Source organism: Dipodomys spectabilis, unplaced genomic scaffold, assembly GCF_019054845.1.
Source record: "Dipodomys spectabilis isolate Male_0828 unplaced genomic scaffold, ASM1905484v1 ptg000140l, whole genome shotgun sequence".
Classification (NCBI taxonomy): domain Eukaryota; kingdom Metazoa; phylum Chordata; class Mammalia; order Rodentia; family Heteromyidae; genus Dipodomys; species Dipodomys spectabilis.
Window position 1 is genome coordinate 5,183,911 of NW_024870817.1, and position 27,808 is coordinate 5,211,718.

Sequence of the window (27,808 nt, forward strand, 5' to 3'; positions counted from 1 at the left end):
AACTACAATCCTCAGATCTCAGCCTCTTGAGTAGCTAGGATTACAAGAGTGAGCCACCAGCACCTGGATTGGAAAGCATTTTTATACATCCCAACTCATCCACTGAAACACATTAATGATTTCAGAGATAACAAAGTTGGTATCTGCTTACAGCTTCTAAGTTTTTAACCTTTATTTGCCTATCTCTAACATAACTGAACCAGAACTGTACTGCTTTGTCACTGCTTCCACAATTCATGTGTTTCTAACATAGCTAATAAAAAAAAGGAAAGTTTACTCTGCAATATGTGTCATATATTTGATGTGGAAGTTGCTAAAATGAAAAACATTTCTGACAGATTATTTTAGAAATCATAAAAATATGTCTTTTAATTGTAATTCTTTCTTGTTCAGATAAGTGTATCGTAGCCATAACACTTAAAAATAATTTAAAATCATTTATTACTTTGCATACAATAGCAGACATTTATTAATATTTTAAAAACCCCCAAAGAGCATTATAAATTTGGCTTCTTTTCCCCACATAACTGGGAAATATAGTTCAACAAAGGAAAATTTTAATTATTTTTACACACCATTTGTTGTGGTTTACAGTTGTAAAATTACAACACAGCAAAAATAACTAATACTAATTGATTAGTACTTAAAGAAAAAAGTTTACAATAATATGGTAAGCAGAAAACAAAAAGTCACCATTTTAATATAACTGTCAAACAAATAAACTATTACAGTACACTTTACTTCAAGAATATATTGAGCTCATTACAGAGCACTTCTATACACAAATATAAAACAAAGTAATAGAATATTTACTGCAGCAGTTACAAATTAAAAGTTGTCATAATGTATACAAATTAAATACTCCCTCCCCCTTTGACATAGTGGCTTCTTATTCCTTAAATGTAGAAACTCTGCTCTTCATAGTAGAAAGCTGAAATCTTTTCATCAAAAGGCACATCTTATCTGTAAGGAAAAAAATATGTAAATAACTTTTGAAACAAATATAAATACACTTACCTAATCAAAAGACTCATGCTTAATTTTTTCAGAATTTAAAAAAAAAATTTAATTCTAATTTTCAGGGGGAAATTAACTGCTATAGATAATTGAAAACCACATTATAACCATAATGTCATACTTGTATGTAATATTAATAAACAACTTTAATTGACTTAAATGCAGTAGTTGTTTCTACAACTTTAATAAATATAGTTCTCCAAATGATTCCATTTCTATGGCTTCATTTCTAAGAATTAACTAAATGAATAAGCCTAAAATGACAAAAAAAATGTGGGGTATGTGAAGTATGGTAACAAAAATTATCAATAACAACAGAAAGGTCTCAATAAATGCAAAGGGATATGTTTGCTCATTTTTCTCTTGTTGCATAGTTTATGGTAATATAAAATTATATTTTCAATCACACAATTTTACAGACCTTAATTCTAATTATGCAACTTGCTTTACTATTTCTTAATTCAAATATAGGCTTTTAATAAAAGAGATCACAATTACAATTAGCCAAAGCAAAGAATAGCCGAAATTTTTTTGTATTTTAGTAAATTAATAATCTTTCATTATCATTATTCACAGCTCTTGGAAAAGCTTGTTTTCATGTTGCTGTTTAATCACTTATATTTAGTCAGTTACAGATCTCTAAGTAATTAGTGTAAGATATTGTATTTTAACATTTTCAAAAATATATTGAAGATCATGTAAAAAAGTAACATTAACAATCATTTTGCTAATGAATTAATGCAACTCAAATACCACTTCCTCAGTGTGATTGTCTAAGTTGCTATTCTTAACTCATATTTGTTTATCTTTTTATTTTTAATTAATTTTTTGTTGGGTAAGGATTAAAAGTTCTTTTAGTGGAAACAGTTTGGGGATGTGTTTATAATTTGTTACTTCTTACCCTTTGTTAGTTAAAACACAAATATGATGGCTCAATTGACAGTAGCCAAGCAGCCAGGACAGGGCAAACATAGGGTATGATTTCAGATATTGAAAAGCTTCAGACTTTGTCATCCAAAGGCATCTGAACTAATAAGAGCTGCCCCATCACTCCAGATGTGTAAAGGCATGAGACTTTTTTTCCTGCTTATAGCTGTGAGGATTAATCTCAGACCCTTGAATATTTGGTAAGCCAGTTATTATAAAATCTGCATACTGTGATGTTTAGTTATTAATGAAGCAAAGGAAATTCTGTCCGATGGCTTAATGTCCACAGAAGAATAAAACATGGAAAAAAACCTGTATATGAATCTTTTCTTTTGTTACCTGTTTAAATAATGACAAGCATGACATAGTCCCTAACAGCAAAATATCAATTTATCCTGCAAATAACATACCATTAGACATTCTAGAAAAAAATCATTTTTATAATGAACATTAGCATTTTAAAAAATTCCTACTTTTAATTACTCTGAATAGCTTTAATGTTCATTCTGATAATATGAAATAATTCAGTGTTTTAGAAATCAGAACAACTTTCAACTAGATAATGTTTGACGAAAATCATAATTTGGATTTATTCTTAAACAATAACATTACATCTGTTGTTAATTCAGATGTATTGATGCTAATGGCCAGAAAATGTTTTATGACCAAGTAACCCTGAGCACAAAATATAATGAACACATATAATGTGATATTACGTTCAATAACCCAGAGTTAAAATAGCCAAAAAGTAAAATTAGAGCTTCAAAAAGTACATACTTAAGAGGAATTACTAGAGTAGCCTTCAAATGATAGACAGACTACCTTTTAGAAGCTGTTACTGTAATTTAAAAAAATGTCCTCTAGTATACATCATTGTAAATAATAATTCTACTGTGTAGTGGAAGTCAAACCATAATAGCACAGATATTTTTTACATTTGTTGTATTTGTCATGAAGCTGTTTTAAACTTTTTTTAAGACTGGTTACCGTTTTCTCCAGCATTTTTCTTTGAGAAAAATAAAACAGCCAGGCGCCGGTGGCTCATGCCTGTAATCCTAGCTACTCAGGAGGCTGAGATCTGGGAATCACGGTTCAAAGCCAGCCCAGGCAGGAAAAGTCTATGAGACTCTTATCTCCAATAAACCACCAGAAAACTGGAAGAGGCACTGTGGCTCAAGTGGTAGCATGCTTGCCTTCAGTTGAAGAGCTGAGGGACAGTGCTCAAGCCCAGAGTTTAAGCCCTACAACCACCACAAACAACAACAGCAAATTTAGCCAGCTTCTGCTGCCTCTGAGTCATCATGAGGCAATAGGAACTGAAAACCCCATAAAGCAGTTCAAGAAACCTAAGCTTTATTTTAGTTTTGTGATTTCTTTGTACAAAATGTGTCAGTAACTAAATATAAATAAAATTAAGATACACATGGCACTTTCAAGAGAAATTATACTAATCAAGAAGTTTACTTCATATGCTTAAAAATTTTCTGCTTGTATTAACCTCTATATTTTAAGCATCATCAGTATATAGTCACTCCAAATGATAACTCTGGTCTTACCATCTTCTTTCTCAGGTTTGGTTTGCAATGCTGTCATGATCTAATTCTAGCAGATAAAATGAAAAAGATAAAAATAAGAAACAATTCTAAAAGAATGTTCTGGGTAAAGACAATGGAATTCTATGCTTCCATCAATAAGAATGGCATTGCCCCAGTGGAAATGGAAAGATTTGAAAAAATTATACTAATCAAAGTATGACAGACCCAAAGAAACAAAGTTTGCATAGCTTTCTTCATTTGTAACAATTAGAATGTGCCTATAAATCTACAAATAAACCCAATGGATAGTAAAAGACAATTACACCGGGATATGGTTAATTAAACAGCAGTCTAAACATTCACAGAGAGGACAAAGGAGGATTTTCTTAGGAGAGAATCACAAAGGCTCAACAGCTATGTGCATATGGTCATAGAAAATAATGTTTGTCAAAATGAATGCCAAGAAATGGAAGCAAGAAAAAATTTATTGCACTGTTTGCACTCCTCCTCCTCCTCCTCTTTTCTTCATTCTCTTCTTCTTTGTTATCTTTGGTTAACTCCTTTCTGTCTCTGTTTTATATTTCTGTACCCTTTGTCTTGTATATAAGTTTATCTCACTTAGGGAGGGGAAGGGGAACCAATTCACTGCTGAACCAATTCAGTAGTGAAACCCACTAGACACTATGTTGAAAATGAACTATACAACTTGGTGGGGAGGCATGTCAGGAGGGGAAAAACTGGGAGAGAATATGGGAGGGGGTTGACACTGTTCAAAAGGAAATCTACCCATTATCTGACTTATGCAACTGTAACCTCTCTGTACATCACCTTTACAATGACATTTAAGAAGAAGAAGGGGGGGAGGAGGAGGAGGAGGGGGGGGAAGGGGAGGAGAAGGTTGGAGGGAGGAGGAGAAGGGATAAGGGGAGAAGGGGGAGAAGGTGGGGAGGAGGATGAAGACGGAAAAAACAACTGACCAGGTAAATCAGATTCAGCAAAGCAATCTTCTTTTTGGAATAATGATAAATTCCAAATTGCAATAAATTTTGTTTTCTAAAATCCTTTCATGTTTGGCTTTAATTTGCTCTGGTTGATAAAATGTATGTCTAATATAATCAGTATAGCAACACAGACACACAACCACCAGCATCTCTGGTGTAAAAGTGATGGTAAAAACTACTCCTTCCACTGTAGGTATTCATAACAATCTTGACAAATGAAAGCAGGAATTTACAACAATATTACAACAGCACAAAGAAAGCCACATTTCCAACTCTTCTACTTTCTTCAATGCAAGATTGTTCTCTGACTTGTTCTTTCACTAAGATAATTGCAATGTCACATTATTCAGAAGCAGTATTTCTTTTCTATTTATTACATTTGTTTTTTAATGTTTTCTCAATCAATTTTTCTCACTCTATTTCTTATTTGCTTCCTCTCTACTACATTGACTCTTGAAAGCAAGCCTGCTTACTTGATAGTTTCAGATAGACTCCACTATACCATCCACATACATGAGCTTGATTAGATTTCATATACTACTGAAATAGTGCTGTATTTGTGTTTCTACATCTCGATTATTTCATTCAACATAAAGTCCTTCAGCCTCATACAAACTTCAGGACTTGTTTGTCTTTATAAGGCTAAGCTGCACAAAACCTTGCATAAGTACATAAAAATGTTCAACTAACAGTTAAACTTTAGAGTTTACTACATGTATTACCATATCACTGCAAACAGAAATAATTTTACTTTTTCACGTATAATGTTTCCATTGGCTAAAAGTTACAATGTGAAGTTGAACAGAAGGAGCATCCTTGCCTGGCAACAGGTTCCTTAGTTATTTTCCTAGTTGCGACATTAGTGGGCTTTTTACAGTCATGCCCTTATAAATTTATGTTAAATTCTTTTTTATTAAACCAGTTTCATTGAGTTTTTTTTAAAATTTTTATCATGAATAGATGTTCAACTCTGTCAAAAGTTTTCTTTTCTGTTTATTGAGATAATTGAGATTGAGATTGCTTTTATAGTGTGGTGCTTCCCATGGGTTTCTTTATATTATGAAATATCCTTGCATGACAGAAAAAAATCTCACTCTGCTATATAGTATCAACATTTTAATATCCTGCTGAATTTCATTCTTAGTAGGATTTTATTAAGAACTTTTACATTTATGCTCACAAGGTATTAACTTGTAGTTTTCTTTCATTGTGTATCTTTGTTAGATTGTGGCATCATGGTAATACTAGACTCAAAATAAATGTTAAAATGTTCCCTCATTTGCTTTTTCAACATGTTTGATAAGGATTGGTATTAAATCTTATTTGAATGTTGGACAAAATTCACCTGAGAAGCAAGCTAGTCCTGGGCTCTTCTTTGTTGTTGTTTTGTTACTCATTTGTGGGGATCAAACTTAGAGCTTCATCTACTACCAGGTGAATGATACCTCTAGCTCTGTTACAGAGTTTAATTACTAATTCAGTCTTCTTTGTTATTGCTATATTTAGTGAAGCTTTAATTTCTTCTTGATTCAAGGTTAGTGAGATTCATGTTACTAAGAATCTATTCATTTTTCACCAGATTATCAAGTTCCTTGGCAAATTATTATGCCTGAAAGTTTCTTGCTCTTTTATATTTGAATTGTCACCTGCTACAACTATTCAAAACTGGATAGTTGTTAATTTCTATTACAACCTTTAAAGAACTGCCTGAAATAGATGACCTGGAGTTGAAATTTGGTATCTTCTTAAATTGTTAACTGTTTCATTTTTTGTATTCCCTTTCTGTGTAGGTATATATATAGGAGATACTTCATATATCTCAAGCATATTTACTTATAATTACAATAACTTTGCAAAAACTACAATAATAACATAAAACAGTGATACTCCATTGCTGTTATATTTAATAAGCACTTTCTTAGAGTAAGCCCAAGATTCTGTCATTGTGCCTCCAATTCGAAATTCATTTTGTATTTTTTCTTTGATTCTAATGCATAATGAATGATATATATTTGTATTTATATATCAATATGTATATAAATATATAAATTTATATGATACATATTCATTTATATCATATATATTTGTATCTATATTATATATAATGACTCATGTAAATCAACAAATGTATCTGTTTTCTATCTAAAAGCTGATAAATCAGTATTAGTCTTAATGAGTGGTCTATAATATTTTATAGGTAATTTATACATATCAATGGGACAAAATCCCATGTTGTAAACTTTTTATGAATTTTGATCATGGTGTTTTCATTATGACACTGAATCTTTGCTGGATGCAGGCTGCTCATGCCTATAGTCTTTGCCACCTGGGAAGCTGTGCCTTCTTTAACCTAGAGTTAGGTGCCATGATGTGTTCCTATCATCGTAAGCTACGTGGAAGGCTGAAATTGGAGGCCCTGGATATTCCAGAAAGAAAAGTCTGTGAGAAACTATCTCAACTGCGGGAAGTTGGGTGCAATGACACATATTTGTCATCCTAGCAACTACAGTAAGCCTAAAATAGGCAGATAATCATACATGTACATATGCTTAGGAGGGAAGCAAGATTCTATCCTAAAACTAACCAGTGAAAAAAGATTTGGATGTACCCTTCAAAATAAAGTGCTTAAATAGAAAGTGAAAGTCCCTGAAACCCCAGTATCACCAAGAGAAAGGAAAGAGAAAGGGAAAGAGAAAAAGGAAAAGTAAAAGGAAAGGGAAAGGGAAAAAGGGAAAGAGAGAGAAAGAATGAAAGAAAGGAAGGTTGGGCTGGGAGGTTGGCTCAGTAGTAGCATGCTTGCCTTGTATGCATGAGGCCCTGGGTTTGATTCCTCAGCACCACATAAGCAGAAAAAGCCAGAAGTGGTGCTGTGGCTGAAGTAGTAGGGTGCTAGCCTTGAGCTGAATTGCTGAGGGACAGCACCCAGGCCCAGAGTTCAGCCCCCATGATGGACCATAACAAAAAAAAAGGGGGGGAGGGAGGGAGGAAGGAAAGGAGGGAGGGGGGAAGAAAGGAAGGAAGGAAGGAAGGAAAAGAAAATTGGAAGGACAAGAGAAAGTTAGAAGAAAGGAAGAAGAAAAACAGAGACATCAATACAGAGATAGAGGGGCTGAGGTTATTTTTTGTTTGCCCAACCTCTACTATTAATACAATTATATGATTATTGTATTTTATTAGATAAATGCATTGCCAGCATTAATAAATGCTCCCTTTATAGTTATAGTCTTATATATAAGAGAAATGATGATACATAAGTATGATATATAAGTATGTGTGTATGTGTAATATAATAGCACCACTTTTGTTGCTTTTTACTCCCAAGATTTCTGTAGTAACTGCATTTATATCTAATTCTGTATTCTAATTTTTTTTTTCCACCCAAGAAATTCCATTCTACCTAATGTGCCTTTTCTTACAGGGTGTAATCTTAGTTGTCCTTTTTCTTCATTGCATGTACACTGAAACAAATTCTATAGCCTCATAAAAATTTTTATCAAAACATTTTTGGAAAGGTCTCAACCTTTAGTGTCTGACAATAGACAATATAGTTATAACATCAGACCAGTGACTATATTCTGCTAACAAGTATCATTTATAAATCAAATGATTCACATAGAAAAAAAGAAATTAAAATCAAGCTTATCAGCTTCATCCCCAGAGAAATGTATAATCAAGATTCTTCACATTGACAATAAAATGAAATTAAAAATGATTTTTTAGGCTAGATGCAAACTATTATTTCTTTTTTTTTCTTTTTTCTTTTTTTTTTTTGTGGGTCATGGGTCTTAAACTCTAGGCCTGAGCTATGTCCCTGAGCTCTTCAGCTCAAGGCTAGCACTCTACTACTTGAGCTACAGCACCACTACTGGTTTTCTGGTGGTTTATTGGAGATAAGTGTTTCACGGACTTTCCTGCCTCAGCAGGCTTTGAACTGCAATCCTTAGATCTCAGCCTCCTGAGTAGCTAAGATTACAGGCGTGAGCCCCTGGCGCCCAGCGCAATCTATTATTTCTTATGTTTATTTCAACAAAGCAATGTGAATGGGAGCTACTAGATAGGTTTGTTAAAAAGAACCAAATAAAAGTTGTTAGATAAAATCTTAGATGATACTTTACTTCATGTTTCTGGGATATCCTTCCAGATATGTGGAAGTCACTAACTAAGTATTTACCTTCTAGGATGATTGGCATCAAACAATGTGTTGTCATCATCCTCATCATCTTGTTCTAAAGGTGTCAACTCCATGTTTTCTATGTTAGTATCCAAAACTCCATATCTCCTTGTCTTTCGGTTTCTTCTTCTCATCCTATAAATAATTAAAAATGAATAAAATTATTTAAATGTAATGCAGACAATATTTTCAGATCGTATGTATTTATTACAATTATCGCTTCTGACAAATAGTTACATTCCAGGCAATCAATTTATTATCAAGGTTTACTTACATTTCATAAGACAAAACCTACACTGCTTGCAGGATAATATTTCTATTTCTGACATACTGTTTTCCTTCTGTCAAAAGATTATGTTAGAAAATAATTCTCTAAACCTCAGATCGGGAAAAACATCTTCAATGAAGCCAGTCTTTGTCCCATATCCTCCATGCCTTCTGATGGTATATAAAAGTACTCCACTTTGGAGCTCTGTGTACATGTGTGTATGATATAATTTATGTTTTGTGTGTGTATACATATGTGTATGTGCATGTGCATCAAACTCATAACAACCTTGAGTATACATCAGAATAATTTGGGTATGCCCATGCTCAGGCCATAATTAAATCAAAGTTCTCAGGGACAGGAGCTAAGCATCACTAAGCTTGTAATTCCCACCTCAAAGTATAGAATTGCAATCAATGCCCAAGTCAACCCCTACGCAACAAGAAAAAAGTATCTATAGGAGATTAAAAACAAAACATTAGGTATTTCAGGAAGTGATCACAAATAAAACTCAGTTACTTAAATTCTGTTTCACTTTGCTTGATGCAGTAAAGTTGATAAGTATTCAGACTTCAGAGTCAGCTGTACAGATCAGCTGTACAGGAGTGTGAACCACTGGAACATGAAGTGTGCTTTATGTACATGCATACAGGCAACAAATTATTAGAGCATTATTAAGCATCAGACTCTATACTAGCTTCTGAGTAGTAATCAAAACTTGCAAAATATGACTAACACTGGGTAAAAACCAAGATAGTTTCTAGTAATCACTGCTATTTATATAGCTACTGGCTTAGTGGCAGAGTGCTTCCCTATCATGTATGAAACCGTGGGTTTGATTCCTCAGTGCCAAATAAATAGAAAAGGCCAGAAGTGGCATTATGGCTCAAGTGGTAGAGTGCTAGACTTGAGCAAAAGAAGCTCAGGGACTGTGGCCAGGCCCTAAGTTCAAGCCCCAGGACTGGCCAAAAAAAAACCAAAACAACAACAAAAAAATGATGGTATAAAAACCAGTGATTTAATGATAGTTACAAATGGAATCATTCAGTCAATAATGGTTTAACTGCAAAAGCAAAGTAGCATGAAGTCTAAGGTGCTATTTTTATAAATGAGTAGATTGTTGAACAAGTATAAATATACATGTATGAATGCCTTTACGTATATACTTTCTCCAACACACAGAACACGGAGATGAGAGATCTAAATTGTTTTCTGTATAAAGTATGACAAAATTTAGGTTTTGTGGTCTTTATATGGTCTCTATCACAGTATATGTCTTAAGGATTGGTGCGTGTGTGTGTGTGTGTGCGCGCGTGTGCACGCACGTGTGTGTGTGTGTGTGTGTGTGCTTTGCTTGCAGTACTTTAAAATACACTTAACATACCCTTCACTCTTGACTTAACAAAAACATCAGTACATAGGATTTACTCTATTTACCAAGCTCAACTTAGACTTGTTAGTTAAGAGAAAATCTGAGAACAGAAAAGGGCAAAAGTTCTGCCACTAGAAAAAAGTAATAAAAAAACATAAAGAAGTTAGTTTTGGCCTTTTAGCACAACATGACTTGATAAATAATATTCTCCTTAATTACTTGAATAAGGAGTCATGTTCCTTTTGTTTTCCTGGATTAAAAAAAAAAGTGAATGTACAAGACAAGAAAACCTTATGGAAGCATAGGTTATGGTTATTGAGAATTATACTTCTCTTTTCAAGTCCTGTGCTTAATTTTCCAAGCTAAATGGCATCCCAAAAATTCTGGCATTTTTAGTCTAAATTTTAGAAAAATTTAGTTATGTAAAAGCATTTCTGGAAATAAACTAGATTCTTTCAGGTCATATATATCAAATCATCCATATGCTAATACCATGAAATTGCAGTAAAACAGTAAGTTGGGAAATCTCAAAAACAGAGAACATAGAACTTAAGAATTTTAAGGTTAATAACAACTAATATTCTTTACTCCCAAGGTCATCATCAAACCTTCAGTGAATTCCTAACCTTCCAATAAATAGTCAAATTAACTGGCCTAATGAGACTATTTTCCCTTATTGTGAATAATCATTTAACTTCCCTGGTTTGCTATTTTATTCTTTGTTCTAGCAAATGTTATTAGTATGCATATTCTCTAAATATTTTACATCCTAGTTTTATTTAATTATAGATGTAAACACTATCTTCCAAACAGAAATCTCTTTGAAATAAGACTATTGCAGATACAAAGAATATTGTTAAACTCTAAATAGGTCAAATCAAATTAGTGAATTTAATATTATATATACTAACTTAAAGCAAATTTTAAAAGCCTTCGTATTATTAAACAGAATTTGAAGCTTATATTTCTCTAAAAATGTCTTTCCTCAGATGGCTACATCGTCATGACAACTACTTGACTATAAAAACAACAAATAAAACCATATATATATATATTATATATATATATATACACATATATATGGACATGTGGTAATTTCTTTCAAGGAAGTCTAAACATCATTAGGAAGCTTTAAAATCATTATGTTAATATAATGAACTGACAGTGGAGTAAATATAAAATATACCTTAAAATAAGCTATAATTTAAAGTGAAACACCCAATTTTATCCTTCAAGACCCAGATTGCATTATTTTTAAACAAAAGAAATAGGGCTTTAAAATCCATGACATTTTAAAAGCAAAGTTTTTATTTTGCTTTACTTATTTTATTTTATTTTTACAAAATGATATTTGTTCATGACACCCAAACTTGGCTATTCATGTGCTGATTTTGTACACATAATTTTTATTGTGCACTTTCCTATCAGAAGTCATCCTGTTGATTCCCACTGAATATAGAAAGTTTTTATACAAAGTATGGAAGTTTGAGTGAGCCAAAAAAGGATGCTGAACAGTCATTTACATTGAATTACACTCACTCATCACCAGGCATGCTCAGATGTACCTTTTCTAGGTTGTCATTTCAGGGTCTGTCCTAATACAATGCAGATTCCTTAATGCTCCATTATATTCAGATTAGAAAGAACTATTTCTGCTCCAAAGGCGTGTATAAGTTATAGTATCAAAATAAAATCACTGAAGTATGCTTGATAAAATTTTATGTAAAATTTCTGATATCACATAAAATAAGCACAACAAAATAAAACTCATTTTTACTACTCTATGAGAGAATACCAATAGATTTAATTTGCTGTAACATGCTGCATTTGATTTATATTTCTCTTTTCCTTTTAGTTTAATAGAACATGTATAGTGAATGTATTAAGTGTGTTAATATTATTTCCTAATTTATTCTATGGGACATGCAAGCCAGAGTTGGGAATAGGTAAGTTATACACACACACACACACACACACACACACACACACACACACACACACACACACCTACTCAATATATACAGTTAGAAATAACAAAGCAGTAAGAGATTAAATCATTATATATACATATATGTATATATATATGTATATATATAAATAAAATAAACCTGAAACTCTTTTTTGCCATAGTATCATAAGCAAACAGCTAATGAGCTAGGTTAGTTGTCTATAATTTTCATTTGAACTTCAGACAAACTAGAAACATTATAGCAAAAATTGCTTTGGCTAATTTGACATCTGTCGTTTCAACCCTGACTCTTAGTCCAATCTAGCAGGTACCACTTCAAGAAACAGACTATATTAAAATATGAGTATTAGTAAGGGTTAGAGTGAGCTATGGGTTGGATTGTGTCTTTCAAAGTTTTCAGGTTGAGGTCTTCACTCCCAGAACTGTAAAATGTGATATTATTATTATATTAGAGGTAGGGTCTTCACAAAGCTAATTAAGTTAAATTAGGGTCAATATTCAATTAGGATAAGTGGACTATATTCTATCATGGTAAGTCGTCTTACAAAAGAAAAAAAAGAGAAGGCACATATGAATACTGCCAGAATATCACACTAACAGGAAGACAGTAATCTACAAACCAAGGAGAAAAACCTTAAAGAGGTCTTTTCCTCATCTCTCAGAATTAAAGAACCCAAGTACCTTGAGTTTGGACTGCAAACCAAAAAAAAAAAAATTTTTTTTTCTTTTGTCTCAGCCCCTATCCATTTGTGGAATGTTGTTACAGCAGCTCTAACAGATTAATCCAGAATGAAAGATATTAGGAAAAACGTAGGTTATGATAGAAATAACTAGAAAAGGCAAGGTCTTACAGAGGGGAATGCAGGTCTGACACCCTGCCGTATGAACGGGTACGGCCCAGCAGTACATTTCCACATGAGGCCAATGTCATGGAGTTCTTGGTCAGGATGATCAGGCTCGGCTGTACTCAGTCATTAGTGCAAAAAGTCTATGGATTATAGTCCTGGCATGAAAATTTTGATGGATCCAAAGCTGTGACAACTGGAGATTGTCAGCCATCCATGCTTTCAGCAAATTCTTCTCGTAGGTCTGACTAATGGATCTATTCACAAGCATTGTTGATTTCTTGAGACATTAAAAGTCTCTTAGATCCACTGCTATCATCTCTTTTCTTGATTATTAAAATAGACTCTTATTGTCTATTTTTGAGTGTGTATCAATATTCTGACTTGAATCCAAGGCCTCACTCTTTTGGTTCAGCTTGTTTGCTTACAATTGTTGCTCTTCTATTTGGCCATGTTTTCATTCCAGCATTTTGCTGGTTAACTGGAGATAGTTGTAGACTTTTCTGTTTGGGTTGGCTTGGAACCTTGACCTTCCTAGCCTTCTGAATAATTCAGAATATATGTCTGAGCCATACAGCCTGGCTTGACTTGCCTACTTCCATCAGCTCTGCTAACCTAGAAACATCGTCTTCATCTCCTCAGTTACAACAGATGTCTATTCCTCAGCATTAAGTAATTAATCTGTAATATGATCTACAGGATTAGAACAGGATGTCTCATGCTAATTATCTCCAGATTCCCTTTGCTGTTCATTATTTATTCCACTTTCTAATTCACTTTCTTTACTGCAGTCACATAACCTTCTCTCAGTCCCATATGGTGGTCATCCTTTCTCCAACATTGGCATCACAATTCTCTTATTCACAATATGTCTGTGTAATGCTTGTTTACCTTCTAGTTTTCAGAACAACAGTATCACTTCTTTAGACAAATCTTCCCTGATTTACCTAGCAAGTTCACAAATCCTGTAGGATTTGTGCCGTTTGTCTTTCTTTCAAAGTATTCACAACTGCTCATCTACTGGACTATTAGTTCCATATATGCAGGAACAGTGGCTACTCAGAGCTGTACTCTATGCACATAGGTTCTGCTATAGAATAGTTAATAAATAGTTAACAGAAACATAGAGATTAATAATATATTTTATACTTTATCTGTAAAAACAAATACGTATATTTATATGCAGATCTTCACCACTGGAATGAGAAGTGTATATAACCTCATATAAAACACAGCACAGCAAAACCTAAGGGAGCCACATGTTTTTAGAGCTTATTATGGATCTCAGGAGGTAAGCAATCCTCTTAGCATAGAATATTTAAGTGTGGTAGAAACATATTCCTTCTAGGACCTTTAAGATGTTCTAAGTATAACTTAGATGACTGTCACACTCCATTCAAATTACTATTAATACTGACTTTATCTTGTACTGAAGAGTTGTGTATTTCTCTTTGGGATATGTGAATTTACCATATTGTAACATAATTATCCTTTACTGTAAATAATTAAAATATATCCCTTGAAACACCAAGGTAGCTCTTCTTTCTTTTAAATTTTCTGCATTCTACATGGAACCACTTCCAATGTTAGGGATGTTTTTGCCTTCTTGTACTAGATAAAGTAAGTGTGTAATCTTCTTGAATCTCAGTAAAAAAAATTATTCCACTCTGGCAGGAAGTGATAATATTCTCAGGAACTGCTGAGATGTGAGTGATTTCATGTGGAAGTCCTTATATCATTATGCTTTTGAATTCCAGTGGCTTCCCTTTCATAATTTTTCTTGGGTCCTGTCTACTAGCCTGACAGTTTCCCAGTTTTGTCACTTTCACAAGCTTGACCAAGGTTATCATTAAATACAAGGTCTCCCCAATAAAATATTCTACTGTTGTTCAATAAAATGTACACAGCTAGCATCCAGCAGGGCAAAAATGTAAGACTTTATCTGAACAAATAAAGCAGAAAGGACTGGGGAAATGGTTCAGTGGTTCAAACTGCAGAGTGCTTATCTTAGAAGGAATGAGGCCTGGATGGAGTTCAAATCCGAGTACAGGAAAAAAAAAAAAGAACAATGTAAAGTATTTCATCACAGAGCACATAATCATGTACTGCTTAAGACTATTAATTTCAGTAATCATACATTGTTCTTCAATAAACTACATCCAAAACTTTATTGATGTGGTAACTCATTTGCAATTTTAATAATTTTAAGTGCCTTAACATCAGGTTTTATATAAGCGTAAATACATATATTTTACATACATTTATCATACATCAGTTGTATACAGGTTTCACTGTTTCATTTCATACATGTTACAATCTATTAAATTCAACCTTTGATTACTACCCACACCTACTGTCTTCTTAAAACAATTTTAATAAGTTTTATTGTTCTGTTTTCATGTATTTTAATAAATTACACTTTATAGGATAGGATGTTCATATGGCACATTTATAATATATATTTAAAATATCTAAAAATACATGATTATATACTTATAATGTTTTATAAATACTAAAAATTTAAATATAAAGTAAAATATAAAAGTAAAAATAATAACATTTTATAATATATGGGGTAGGCATTAGAAAACATAAAGTAAAATCTTCTAAACTATATTAAATTCCAATTTGAGATACAAGTCCAGTAAGAAGAGCTAATATTTATTGTGCATTCCAGAGACTGAGCTAAACAACATAAAGGCATTACCTATTATAATTGTCACAATAATCTATCCTATAAAGTACTTTCCTTTTATATACAAAAGACAGGGTTTGCAGAAAAGTAAATATGGAACTAAAAATGGTAAAGCTAAGAATTATATACAAATAATTGACTGCACAGCTTGAGTTTTACAGTGCCTTAATAATAAATCAAAGTGGCTTTAACTAAGGTCACAAAATAACTTGACAAAAAGTGTTGTAATCCTCAGTATAATGACCTCGCAATATATCAGAATATATAATTCGTAATTTAAATATATATTCTTGATCATCCATTTTTGAAAAACTAATGACTTGGCATCCATTGGCATTAACTAGTAAAACGATGTTGCTCTGATTAGTCCATGTCTTAGATCTGATTACTGTTAACAATATTCTTTTTTGTTTAGTGATATTCCTTTTCTTACAGTTTAAAACACTCATATTTTTCATTTAGACAGCAATAAAGCCTAGCTCTAAGAAGTACATAATAATTATAATAATTGATATAAACCAAACATCATAATACAATTTTTGTTTTGCCATTCATTGTCTACGCATGAGGAAATTAAGTAATTCAGACAAATGAAGTATTAAGATATGTCTCTTGTGGGTTTTCTAGGAAGATCTCTCTCCTTGATGTGCTTTCTTCCTGAAAACACCAAGATAGAAATAGGAAGAGAGATCTCTTTTCAGGAGACAACACAATTGTGTGGAACATTTGTTTAGAGCTCAAGTAGCTTGCTCTATAGACAAAGATGAAGGATTCAAAATTCTTGATAATCCAAAGGCTCTGAATCAGTCCTAGTTGTATGAATAAAACTGGTCATTATATTAAAGGAATGTTTAATGACATACAATATTCTGTTACTTAGAGGTAAAACCCAAAGTAATAAAAGCATTTAGTAACTTAGCTCTGAGTCACATGGTATACATACAAATTTCCTTCTAATATTCTTTATAAGAATCTTTAAGGTAAGTTTTACTAGAAAGATCACTACTCTGAATAGGTAACTCATGATTTCTGAGCAGCTTTCAACTGAAAAAGAAATTACTGGGTCACAGAAAATTCTCCCTAGTTTTTCATAGCTCTTTGTGTATTTGCTTGTTTCAGCTTATCTGATGGTCTCACTGACACATCATCAATTACTTTCCATCACATCCTATTTGGTAGTACACCAACTAGAATAATTTCAAAAACGGGGTCCCTTAGAGCACCTAGAATTCCAGGGTAGTATGGGCAAACAGTGCAATGTAACTTTTAGCTACCTTACATATTGTAATCTCACCACAAGATAGAAATATGTATCATTAGAGTAATATAAAAGACATACTAACATTGCACCTATCATGTCCATTGTTTCTAATCCTTCCAAAAAAAATTTGCTATCAACTATTGTTAGAAGCAAAAATCTTGTTTTCTATAATGCAAACTGCTTACTCTTATACACAAATAATTAGATAAAAACCTTTTCTAAAACTTTTTCTAAAACCAGGAGTGTCAATCTTTAGGTTTGAGACCTATGCTGAGCTCTAGCTTATAACAATATAGTCAGAATATATGTTTTAGGAAGTCAATACAGGAGAAAATGCATGCATATATATGCATACATGAAGAGTAAAGCAGCCTGAATGAGCAATAAAGATTATGCCATGTAATATGGAAATTAAAAATTTCAGAAAACTATAAACTATGGAGTAAAAATATATTCAGGGAGGAAGAATGTTAGAAGATAAATCAATTAAAAACATTTTGCTGATTTTCTATGGCATCATTGCTTTATTTTTATTAACATGAATTAATTGTATTGGGGGGGGGGGCTGGTGGTGGTGTTCATTTTGACATGTCCATATATGTGTATATGTACTCTGATCAGATTCACCTCTTCCATTACCCTCTCTCATTCCCTTCCCCCTTTCCAAAGCAATCTCAACAAGCATCATTATTCCACTTTTCACACACACATATAAAGTATTTTGATCTTCTTCATCTTCTTTCACCCTCTTTCTTACTCCCTCCTTTTAGTAGTCATAATAGCCATGTTTTTTGTTTTTGTTTCTTTTGTTTTTTTCCCCCTAAAAACTCAGGGCCTTACACTCTCACTTGGCTTTCTTGCTCACCAACTGCTGGCACTCTCTCAATTGAGCCACCTCTTTAGCCTGGTGTTTCACTGGTCAACTGGAGATAGAATAGGCTTGATCCTGCAGTTCTCAGCTTCTTGAGTGGCCAGGATTATAGGAGTGAGCCATAGGTGCCCAGGCTCTGTAAAAAGGTTTCATTGCAGCATCTTCCATGTGCACGTGGTACTTTAATCATTTTGACTGCTTGATTAATCTCACCTCACCACACTCCTTATTATTCAACAACTTTTAGTGAGTTTCACTATGCCATTTTTTTAGTTAGGACAGTTTTGAAATAGAATTAATGTATAACTATATAATTTATAGAAAACCATGAAAAATAATGTAAATCAAAAATAATGTAAATCAAGGTAATTACAAAAATATTACTTGTGTATTTTTTCAGTCACAATCGGAATTTGTTCTACTCTTCTATATAATACAAATTCATCTCAACAGATTGATTATAGTTAATCAGTCAATCACACTAAGAACTTACAACATAATATTGATGGGATGACAAAAGTAAATTTTAAACTAGATTCTAAAAAAGCTTGAATATTTTTCCAGACAGTACGATCTTTTATATAACTTTGTACAACAGACATTACTAGTGCTCACCAAATCTCACCTCCCTCCCTCTACTCATACTACACACACACACACACACACACACACACACTTACTTTCCAGATTTCCCTATATTAGGATTGTGTTTAGTTCTAGTCAAGTCACTGTCATTTCTAGGCTCAGTATCACAAGCTTCTGTGTATTTCCTGGACTCTTACCAAGTTCTGAGAACTGTGTAAGACTTGCAGTGAAATTTAAGTTACTACACAAAAGATAAGGTGTTCTAGTAGGTAATGAAAACCTATAGCTGGAATTTCATAAGGATAAACATTATTCCAAGAGTAATTCTGGAACTGTACCACCCAAGAGAACTTTCTGCAATGATGCAATTATTCTTCATTGTTCTGTTCCATAATGCAACCACTACTGATTAGTGAGCCCTAAAAATGTGCCTAGTGCATCTAAAGGATCAGTTACTAGTTTTATTTAAATTTAAGGTTTGAAATAGCCACATGTGGCTACCACACTGGATAGTAGATAGTTTAGCCTTAGGGATTATAAACACACACACACAAATTGCAAATGACATATTATTCTTCCTGATAGGTGAATAAAATTTGATTGTATAGATATACCACATTTTCTTGCTCCATCTGTCATATGAGTTGCAGGGCATTTGGGTTATTTCCAAAACGAGGCTATTGTGAAAATCGTGCAGTAAGAGTTTGCCCAGGGGTAAAAATAATGCTTTGAGGCCAGGTATAGTGACTCATACCAGCAATCCCTGCTCAGGAGACCAGAGAACGTGCAGCCATGAAAAAATAAGTGCACAAATGGGGAAATTCAATGCAGAACCTCTTTCTCATCCTACATATGCTATTCTTACTAAGTTTTTTTATAGATTATTTCTTTATGCCTCTTCAGATTCCTTTCCTATACCTTCAAAATTTCTTATTACACTGGCACCTCAACTATTACTAGCATTTAAACATGATTGGATATTACAATAAATCCCAAACTTCTCACGCATTGTACAATTAAGATCGCTGTCAGTGGCAAATATATATCTAAGAAATAAAGGTCAATTGAAAGCAAATTTAGTCAAAGCCAAGCTTGGAGATCTTATGTTGATGAAAGGCAAGGACTCATATTTTAGACAAATAGTTTCTGAGATGATATTAAGTGGCTTTTCAAATGGTCTTGACATAGGAATGAATTTTCAGAGCAGTTTCCTCCAACTAGCATCATTTCTTGCTGCCAGATTCCTCTAAGTTCAATACTCTTTCACAGGATGGCAAGCTCCTTGAGGACATGCATGATTCTTTGTTAACTTTGGAGTTACAGTATTCAGCACAGTTTGAGAAATGTGAGGCTCTCAAGTATATGATGAACTGATCTGTATAAAGGTGGCTCACATAACTAGTTTGACTTTTTTTGTAGGTCAAATTTAACACTATTCTACAAAAGCTACCCAAAGAACATGTTACACGTGCAAGTGGTACTTGACTTATTCAAAGTTCCCCTTAGCCCTTAAGGTCACTAAGTTGTGTGTAAGGCAGATCATATAATGAAATATAGTCTCATTGATGAAGCTCATATGGATAACACCTTCTATATCCATCATCATATGGAAATAGTTGGGAAACACTGTCTGGGCCTTCATACTGCCAACAAATTAGAATCTCTTGTATCTTTCACAAATACACACAAAATATTGCTTTAATATCGAAAATCTTATTACTACATCTGGAAAGACACAGGCAATATGTATCAAAAAACTGGGCTAAAGTACTTTATGTAGATTATATTATTTCTCTGTTCTAGAAAATATGAGCTAAACCTTAGAAATGACTAAGAAGTTTCATGTGAAGATGCTAATTTCCTATTAGGGTCCACTAAAATGGGATCACAATATAATAATGGAAAATAAGTCAACAGAGGTAAATAGAGTAAGAATAAAGCTTTGGCTGGGCACTAGTGGCTTACTCCCGTAATCTTAGCTACTCAGGAGACAGACTTGAGAATCCCAGCTCAAAGCCAGCATGGGCAGGAAAATCCATGCCAATTAGCCATCAGAAAACTAAACTATGGCTCAAAGTAATAGAGCACTAGCCTTGAGCAAAAGTACTCAGAACAGCACCCATGCCCTGAATTCAAGCCCCATTGCTGATCCCAACTCTTCCCCCCAAAAAAGAAACTAGAGCTGGTGGCTCATCCCTATAATCAATCCGAGCTTCTCAGGCAGCTGAGACCTGGAGAATTACGGTACAAAACTGGTCCAGGCAAAAAAGCTTTGAATAGTCCATCTCTAACTAGCAAAATGCCATGGTTCAGGTAGTAGAGCACTAGCCACGGAGCTAGAAAGTGGAGCAAGAACTTAAGGCCCTGACTTCAATCCCTGTACAACAAATGAAGTAAAATGATCATCAGCTACAAATGTCAAAGAACTATTCTTAGTAGATTCTTACTGGAGTTAAGGGTACTTTGTAATGTAGATTCGATCAGTGACTATAAACTACTAGGGCTGAGCTTTAAGAAGATTTCAAGGTTCCTCTGTTCTTCAACTTGCCTCTGTTGGTCATGGGCTTGAACTCTGGGTCTCAGCTCTTCAGCTCAAGGCAAGCGCTCTACCACTTGAGCTACAGAGCCACTTCTGGTTTTCTAGTGGTTTATTGAAGATAGGAGTCTCACAGTCTTTCCTGCCCAGGCTGGCTTTGAACCGCAATCCTCAGATCTCAGCCTCCTGAGTAGCTATGATTACAGGTGTGAGCCACCGGCGCCCGGCTAACAATAATCTTAACTAATCAAACTGCAAGAAACTCTTTGGTCCAACCCCAAAGACTGGAATTTTCGTTGTTAGATTAAAATCTGTACATTATCATGAGAGAGATAAATAACATATACCTGGTAGCCTTAATGACTAGAGAAAAGACAGGGCAAGGAGGTGAAAACTTGCTGTGCAGGGTGACAGCATCTCCTTTCCTGCTAGTACCCTATATTCCTTAATTGGTACTGTATTTCTTATCTCATGAAATAATATTTATTCTTACTAATAGGTAAGCAAAATTCATTTCTTTTCTAGAATTTTATTTCTGAGATTGGGAATAAAAAAAATCTGAAAATAACTATTACATAAACACATTCTGGAATACTTCTATAAACACTCAATGTACTAGCTTCTTGTCTCCTAAGCTTCCTTGGTTCCTGCTGGTTTCCCCAGCCCTGTTGTTCAGCTTTTGTCTGACTTTCTGAACTCTCAAAATTCTCCTAATATATTTCCTTAAGTTAGAATTTTTCATATACTTATCCAAATAAGTAGCTGAGACAAGAGTAATACATAGTATATAAGAAAGAGGGAGGATATGTAAGAAAGAGGGAGGATAATCCTGTTTAATGAAGGATGTATTTCCTCAACCTAATCAAACCTACTGTTTACAGTGTAAACACTGTTCTATAAAAAACGGCAAGTCAAATAGCACCTGTTATTAAGTTTCTCTTTGTCTGTTCTAGAAAATGTAACTTCAAATTGATCCCTGACCAGATGGTCTACCACACCACTGATATAATCAATAGTCATTATCTTGAGATTCTTGCTGTAGACCATATACATATCTTAACACTGTAATATTTTCAGTGGATACTTGGGGAAGGTAGATTCCATCTCTACAAAGAATGCTAATTCCTTAAGAATTTGTTCTTATTAGAATATTATCTAGTTCTGGACTCTCTCTACATAATATACTCGATATATATAGCCTGGCAGAATAAATGGCAGCACACTATGATTTGTGCTTGGTAAGAAAACAGCACTTTCTAACGACATATAAACAAGTAGAAGAAAAGTTTCAAAACTGTACTATCTTATGTACTGCTAATCTTTACCATATGGTCTATTATTGTCAGGTGAAAGGTTCAATGTATTTTTAGTTACTAAGCTGGGCTAAGTGCATCCTCCATGTAACCCTAGCTACTTGGGAGATGGAGATAAGGAGGATTGCATTTCAAGGCCTTGCTGAGCAAAAAAGTTCAAAAGCTTCCATCTCAATGAAAGTCTGAGTGTGGTGGCACACATTCTTATACCATATGTTATGTGGAAAGCATAAATGGGAAGATTGCGCTCCAGGCCAGCCTGGGCATAAATGTAAGGCCATATCTCAAAAATAGTCTAAGAAAAAAGAGGTTCAGGACATGGCTGATGTAGCAGAGTGTCCTAAAGTTCTGAGCTGAAATGTCAATACTGCCAAAAATAATAAGCAATCAATATGCTAAATTAGATTACAAAATACTAAATTAATGGTAGTAGGTAAAAATGCAAAGTATTTCTATTTTTGACCAAACTGAACAATTTATGTCGATATCACTGATTTTATGGGTAGTGCTAAAATCATATACCCTCTGTGAGAAAAATAAATTTCCAAATATATTCTTAAGTTATCAGGTGGAAGAGTGATAGTTACCAACCCAACCTACAAAATTCATTGGGTTTTGGCTTCAGAAAGAGTTAAAAGGAAGTATGTGTGATCAGATTAACAGAGGATTCTGTACAGTATCACACTCTGACTACACAGCAAGTGAGGAAAGTATTTGAGGTGGGAGAGGGGATGCAAAGGGCGGAGGCAGCACACTAAGTTACTTTAGTTCAGCACATATACATTGTTGAATAAATACTAGGGCTGTTTCACATTTGTGTATATGCATGTCTCCTAAGAAGTTTGTGTATATGTTTATTACTCATCTCTTTATTATTCTATATCCTGTCCCTCCTTCTAAACAGTTTTAATGGGTTACATTATCCTATTTTCTTATATGCATACAAAGCAATTTGATCATAACTGGCCCCCAACAGCCTTGCCATTTCCCATGAGTTTTCCTGCCACATAGTCCTTAGACTGTTTGGAGGTTTAGTATTAATATCATATTTAATAAATTTATGATGTATTTACCTCATAAATCACATCATATATTACAGCCAAAAAGCCATCCTGGATGCTGCAATACACTAGAAGTTACTCCTGCTATTTAATGCATTTTGAGCACATGATGATTAAAGAAATAAGCCAGACACATAAATAGCATATATTGTCACTCAGCTGTAAAAGTTAAAAACAAACTGATACCAAAGAAGAGGTGATCACTATAGGCAAGGAAAAGGGGAAGGAGAGTAAGGAGAAGGGCAAGGAGTCTGAACTGGAGAGCCTTCATTCTGATGTTCTTACATGTTTTATCTGCTCCTCCAGTCTCTAAGTGCCTCCAGGCTGAAATTTTGCTTTACTCACACTATATTGCCAGTTCTCAGTATTGGGCAACTGAATAAATACCTACTGCCTGAATGCAGGCTATCAGTGCTAAATTTCATACCCATCTCTACCATATCAAATAGCCTTTTATCCCATTTCATAGTGGGGGTTAGAGTTAGATGACTTGCTAAAGATTACAGAAGCAAAAAAAACCAAAAATGTGGAAAGGCTGGAATCTAAGAATTAGCTTCCTTCCAACACATCATGCTAAGTAAGAAAGCAAAACATAGAAATGTGTGGTGTACTAAAACAAATTATTTTCTGCTCTTAAGGCAAGGACAATGATTCACTAACTTATACCAGAAATTAGTAACAGACTTGTAAAGCACTGTTTTGTTTTGCTTTGTTTTGTTTTCCTGTTCTATACATTTTACTTTGGGATGAATATCCCAGAGAAGAAAGATGTCGAAAGAAGTCTAAGTATTAATTGAGATCTTCACAGTTCTTTATTCTATAAGCAAGTAGTAATTATCTTTACATTTCTAATTGCCACCACCTACTTTCAGCAATATAAGGAATTAACAAGGAATGCTCACTCACTCTGCAGCTACGTATTCAATAAAATTATACATGATATCCAGCACTGCTCAAACAGTTATGAGTAAGACAAACCTCTTCACATAGAGATTTTAAGGTCGATTTAGGAAACCTACTCTGTCCCTGCTACATTCTTTGCATATATTTTTCCAATTTCTGCAGAAAGAATCTGATCATTCTTTTTAATATTTCTAGACTTGAAGTGGAAGTTACATAAAGTAACATGAGTCCATTATAACTAAATTAGATTAACCAATTTGGAAGTCTCATAGAGTCTGATACAATTTTACAAGTAAAATATTTTTAATTCCACTCTTATCAGTAGAGGAAATAATAGACTTAGCCCATTCTCACCCCCCCCCCCCCACCCTTTGCTACAAATTACTACCATGCCACATTATACATATTTTGGTAGTGGAGGCCAAAATTAGCATCCACCAAATTAACTATGAGCACAATCTGACAGCAAAAAGTATAGATTCTGAAAGTTGCCCAGACATTCTTAGTATCAAAAAAGCTTTGGACATTAGGTAGCTAACTAAATTTAGAACTTGGACTGCATGAGTATGTTAGATGTTGACTAAAGAATAGTTAGTAGTCACAGTTCAGAATTTGGCAGTTTTCAATACTGAGTCATCCAACAGAATCTTATTGAAAAGTTGAATTCTCCCAAGTTTTGCATGACATTAAGTATTTGTATATAAGATTATAAATGAGACCAAACCTAAAAGAGAAATGAGCATACCAAGAAAATTATATTCCCACTCAAAATTTATGCTTAAGAAATATCACACTATCCTGGTTCTTCATAAGATTATACCAATAACATTACTTATTCAGTGAGAAAAATAATGTTTCTACTTTCTATTAATCTTTCTTTATATCAAGAAGTCAGTCTCAGGAGGGCGCAGTGGCCCATGAGTTACCCTAATTACTCAAGAGGCTGAGATCTGAAGAACATAGTTACAAGCCAGCCCAGCAAAAGAATTTCCTAGACTTCATCACCAAATAGCAAAAAATAGAGCTGGAGATGTGATGCAAGAAGTAAAGCATAAGTCTATCAAGCAAAAGGCCCAGAGCTCAAACCTCAGTATCATCAAAAATAAAGAACATCTCAATTTCGTGACAATTCCCTTTTAATATCTTTGGAACATATTCTAATTTCCTATGAAACAGAAAATGGGCTTGGATTAGCTGGCTTTTACTGATCAACAGTATCAAGCTCAGTAATACTGTTGATATCAGTGACTCTCAAATGCTTTCAGTTCTTTTACATTCTCAAAAATTATCCAGGGATCTCCAAAAAGTTTCATGTATATGAATTATATACATTGATTTAATATAATATTTAATCAATTTATCAACTAAATTTAAGAAATTTCAAGTACTGATTGATTTAAAATAATAACACATTAGTAAGCCTTTATAAAAAATAAGAAAAATGATGAAAACTGGCACTCACTTAGATGTTTTCTAAATCTGCTTAATATTTGGCCTCAAGTAATACATAGAAAACAAAAATGGAAAAAGGCTACATTCAACCTTAATGATGCAAATTTTTTTGTTGTTGTTGGTTGAAGAAAAGGAAGAAAACCCAGCTTGGAAAAAGGAACAATTTTTTTAAATCATCTTTTCAAAAAACAGTCATTCTTTTTTTTTTTTTGCTACTGCACTCAAACTTGAGAAGATATATTTTCCTAGTGTTAGTTGCAATGTAAAAGATGAAATGTCATGGAATGCTTCACACTCTGTATAATTATAAGTCAATGCATTATTTGGAGAAACATGTCTCAGAGAAACCAAATCCTCAAGTTCCCTAGACCATACTCACAAAAAATAATGGTGTACATTGTGCCTTTTAATCAAATTCATACTTTAGCCAGGTGATACTGGTTTCCCATTCAAAAAAAATTTCAAAAGGAAAATTTTGCTTTAAATAATGAAGGAAGGATGGGGAATGTTAAAAGAGGTGCCATTGATCAAGACCCACTGTATTCATAAACTGCTTTCTTGAATGGCAACTCCTTTGAACAACTACTTAAAGATAATTGTAAAAACCTTAAAAAATAATATAATGAAATAAAGTATCTGCTAAGTGTAGAGAAGGCGATTACAGCAAAGTATGTAGTTATGATGAATAAACCAGTACAGTCCTGGAAACCTCCAGGACTTTATGAAGGAGGAAACAGCTAGACATTTTCTGCCCAGCTTTACACTCAGCTGGTTCCTTCTAATGAGGTCTTGGCTCCAGATGTCAACTCCTCAGAGAAGTGGTCCTTAACTAGTTAGGGGCATCCTGATTATTAAGCTACAGGCTAACAACACCAAGAAACACTGATGGCAAGGAAGAAAATTTCTTTTAAATTTTATAAAAATAAAAGATCTACAAAAGGCCCATCTGCATCAGCATTACTGAGCAACAACAACAACAAAAAGTTGACTGCATTCATAAACTGCTTTGCTAAATGGCAACTCCTCTGTACAACTACTTAAAGATAATTTAAAAATAAGAAAAAAATAGGCTGTCCTTAAAGAAACTGTATTCCAAATAGGCAAAAACTTGACAAGTCAGTTGCACACACAAAAAAGAAAAGAAAAGAAAATCATATACCAAAGAGAGGTGTGGCAAGGTAAGTGCTATCAAACTTCAAAGAAATATGAGATTATTTCCAGAATGATGACACTTTAAATGAAAGCAGCAACTTGTTAGTTTAAATTCCCCCCAAGTAACACACACCATTAAGACAGCTACCCTCACCAAGTCCCTTGGGTGAGGGGCCTCTGATGCTGGGGAATGAAGCTGGTCACAGAAAACCACCATGCTAAGGAGGTCACAGGTCGCCCCAAGTCAGACCCTGGGGTGCACAAAGAGGCTAGGCCTCACCTGACCGTCCTGACCACGAAGTACACCAGCACCGCGCCGCTCACCACCATCAACACGGTCAGGGCCCGCTGGGTCATGGGTTTGTCGCCAGGGTTGGGGCTCACGGCCAAGCCGCTACCCACCGAACCTTCCCCGGCCTGGCCTCCGAGCCCGTCCGCCGCAGGCCCCGCCCCGGGGCTGCTGCCATTGCCGCCCCCCGAGCCTCGCGGCTCGGTGGTGGCTTCAGCCTGAGCACGGCCCGGGGCAGGAGCCGCGGTGGGGCCTGGAGACAGGGGCGGCAGGGTCCGAGGAGCAGGGTCCGGGGGCCTGGGGCCCGGCGCGGCTTCGGCCGCCGGCCACAGCACCGCCCAGGGCCCGCTCAGCGCCGGCAGCAGGAGCAGGAGGACCGAGGCCCCGACACAGCCGAGACCGCGGCCACCGAGCGGGGCCCTCATCGTCCGCGGACTGCCCTCTCAGTACGCCGGAGCCTCCGGGCCGCACGCCCTGGCTCCCAGAGGTGGCATGGGTGCGCCCGGGAGAGAAGAGCAGGCGGCGGCGGGTGCCGGGCCCTACGCGGCAGGCGGCAGTGACTGCAGCTGCCACAGGGATGGCAGC

The 27,808-nt window shown here is 34.7% G+C and overlaps 1 protein-coding gene across 2 annotated transcripts; it reads right to left on the reverse strand.

Moving 5' to 3' along the window:
* Positions 1 to 422: 422 nt before the first annotated feature.
* Fam174a (family with sequence similarity 174 member A) lies at positions 423 to 27,808 on the reverse strand. 2 transcript variants are annotated; one of them, XM_042691090.1, is made up of 3 exons: positions 27,215 to 27,808; positions 8,652 to 8,786; positions 423 to 963 (listed from the first exon to the last, which is right to left on the reverse strand). In XM_042691090.1, exons 1-3 carry the CDS (start codon positions 27,646 to 27,648, stop codon positions 960 to 962), a joined length of 573 nt encoding a protein of 190 aa, XP_042547024.1. In that variant the 5' UTR covers positions 27,649 to 27,808; the 3' UTR covers positions 423 to 959. The 2 variants fall into 2 exon arrangements, with proteins under 2 accessions (XP_042547024.1, XP_042547025.1); XM_042691091.1 differs by lacking the exon at positions 423 to 963 and having other exon boundaries at positions 8,648 to 8,786.

What these genes read in the sequence shown, in the direction of transcription:
- Fam174a (XM_042691090.1), bottom strand. Translation starts at nt 27,648, where the DNA reads ATGAGGGCCCCGCTCGGTGGCCGCGGTCTCGGCTGTGTCGGGGCCTCG. An exon ending in TTCGTGGTCAGGACGGTCAG is followed by an intron (nt 8,787 to 27,214) that starts GTGAGGCCTAGC and finishes AATTATTTATAG; the next exon opens with GATGAGAAGAAGAAACCGAA.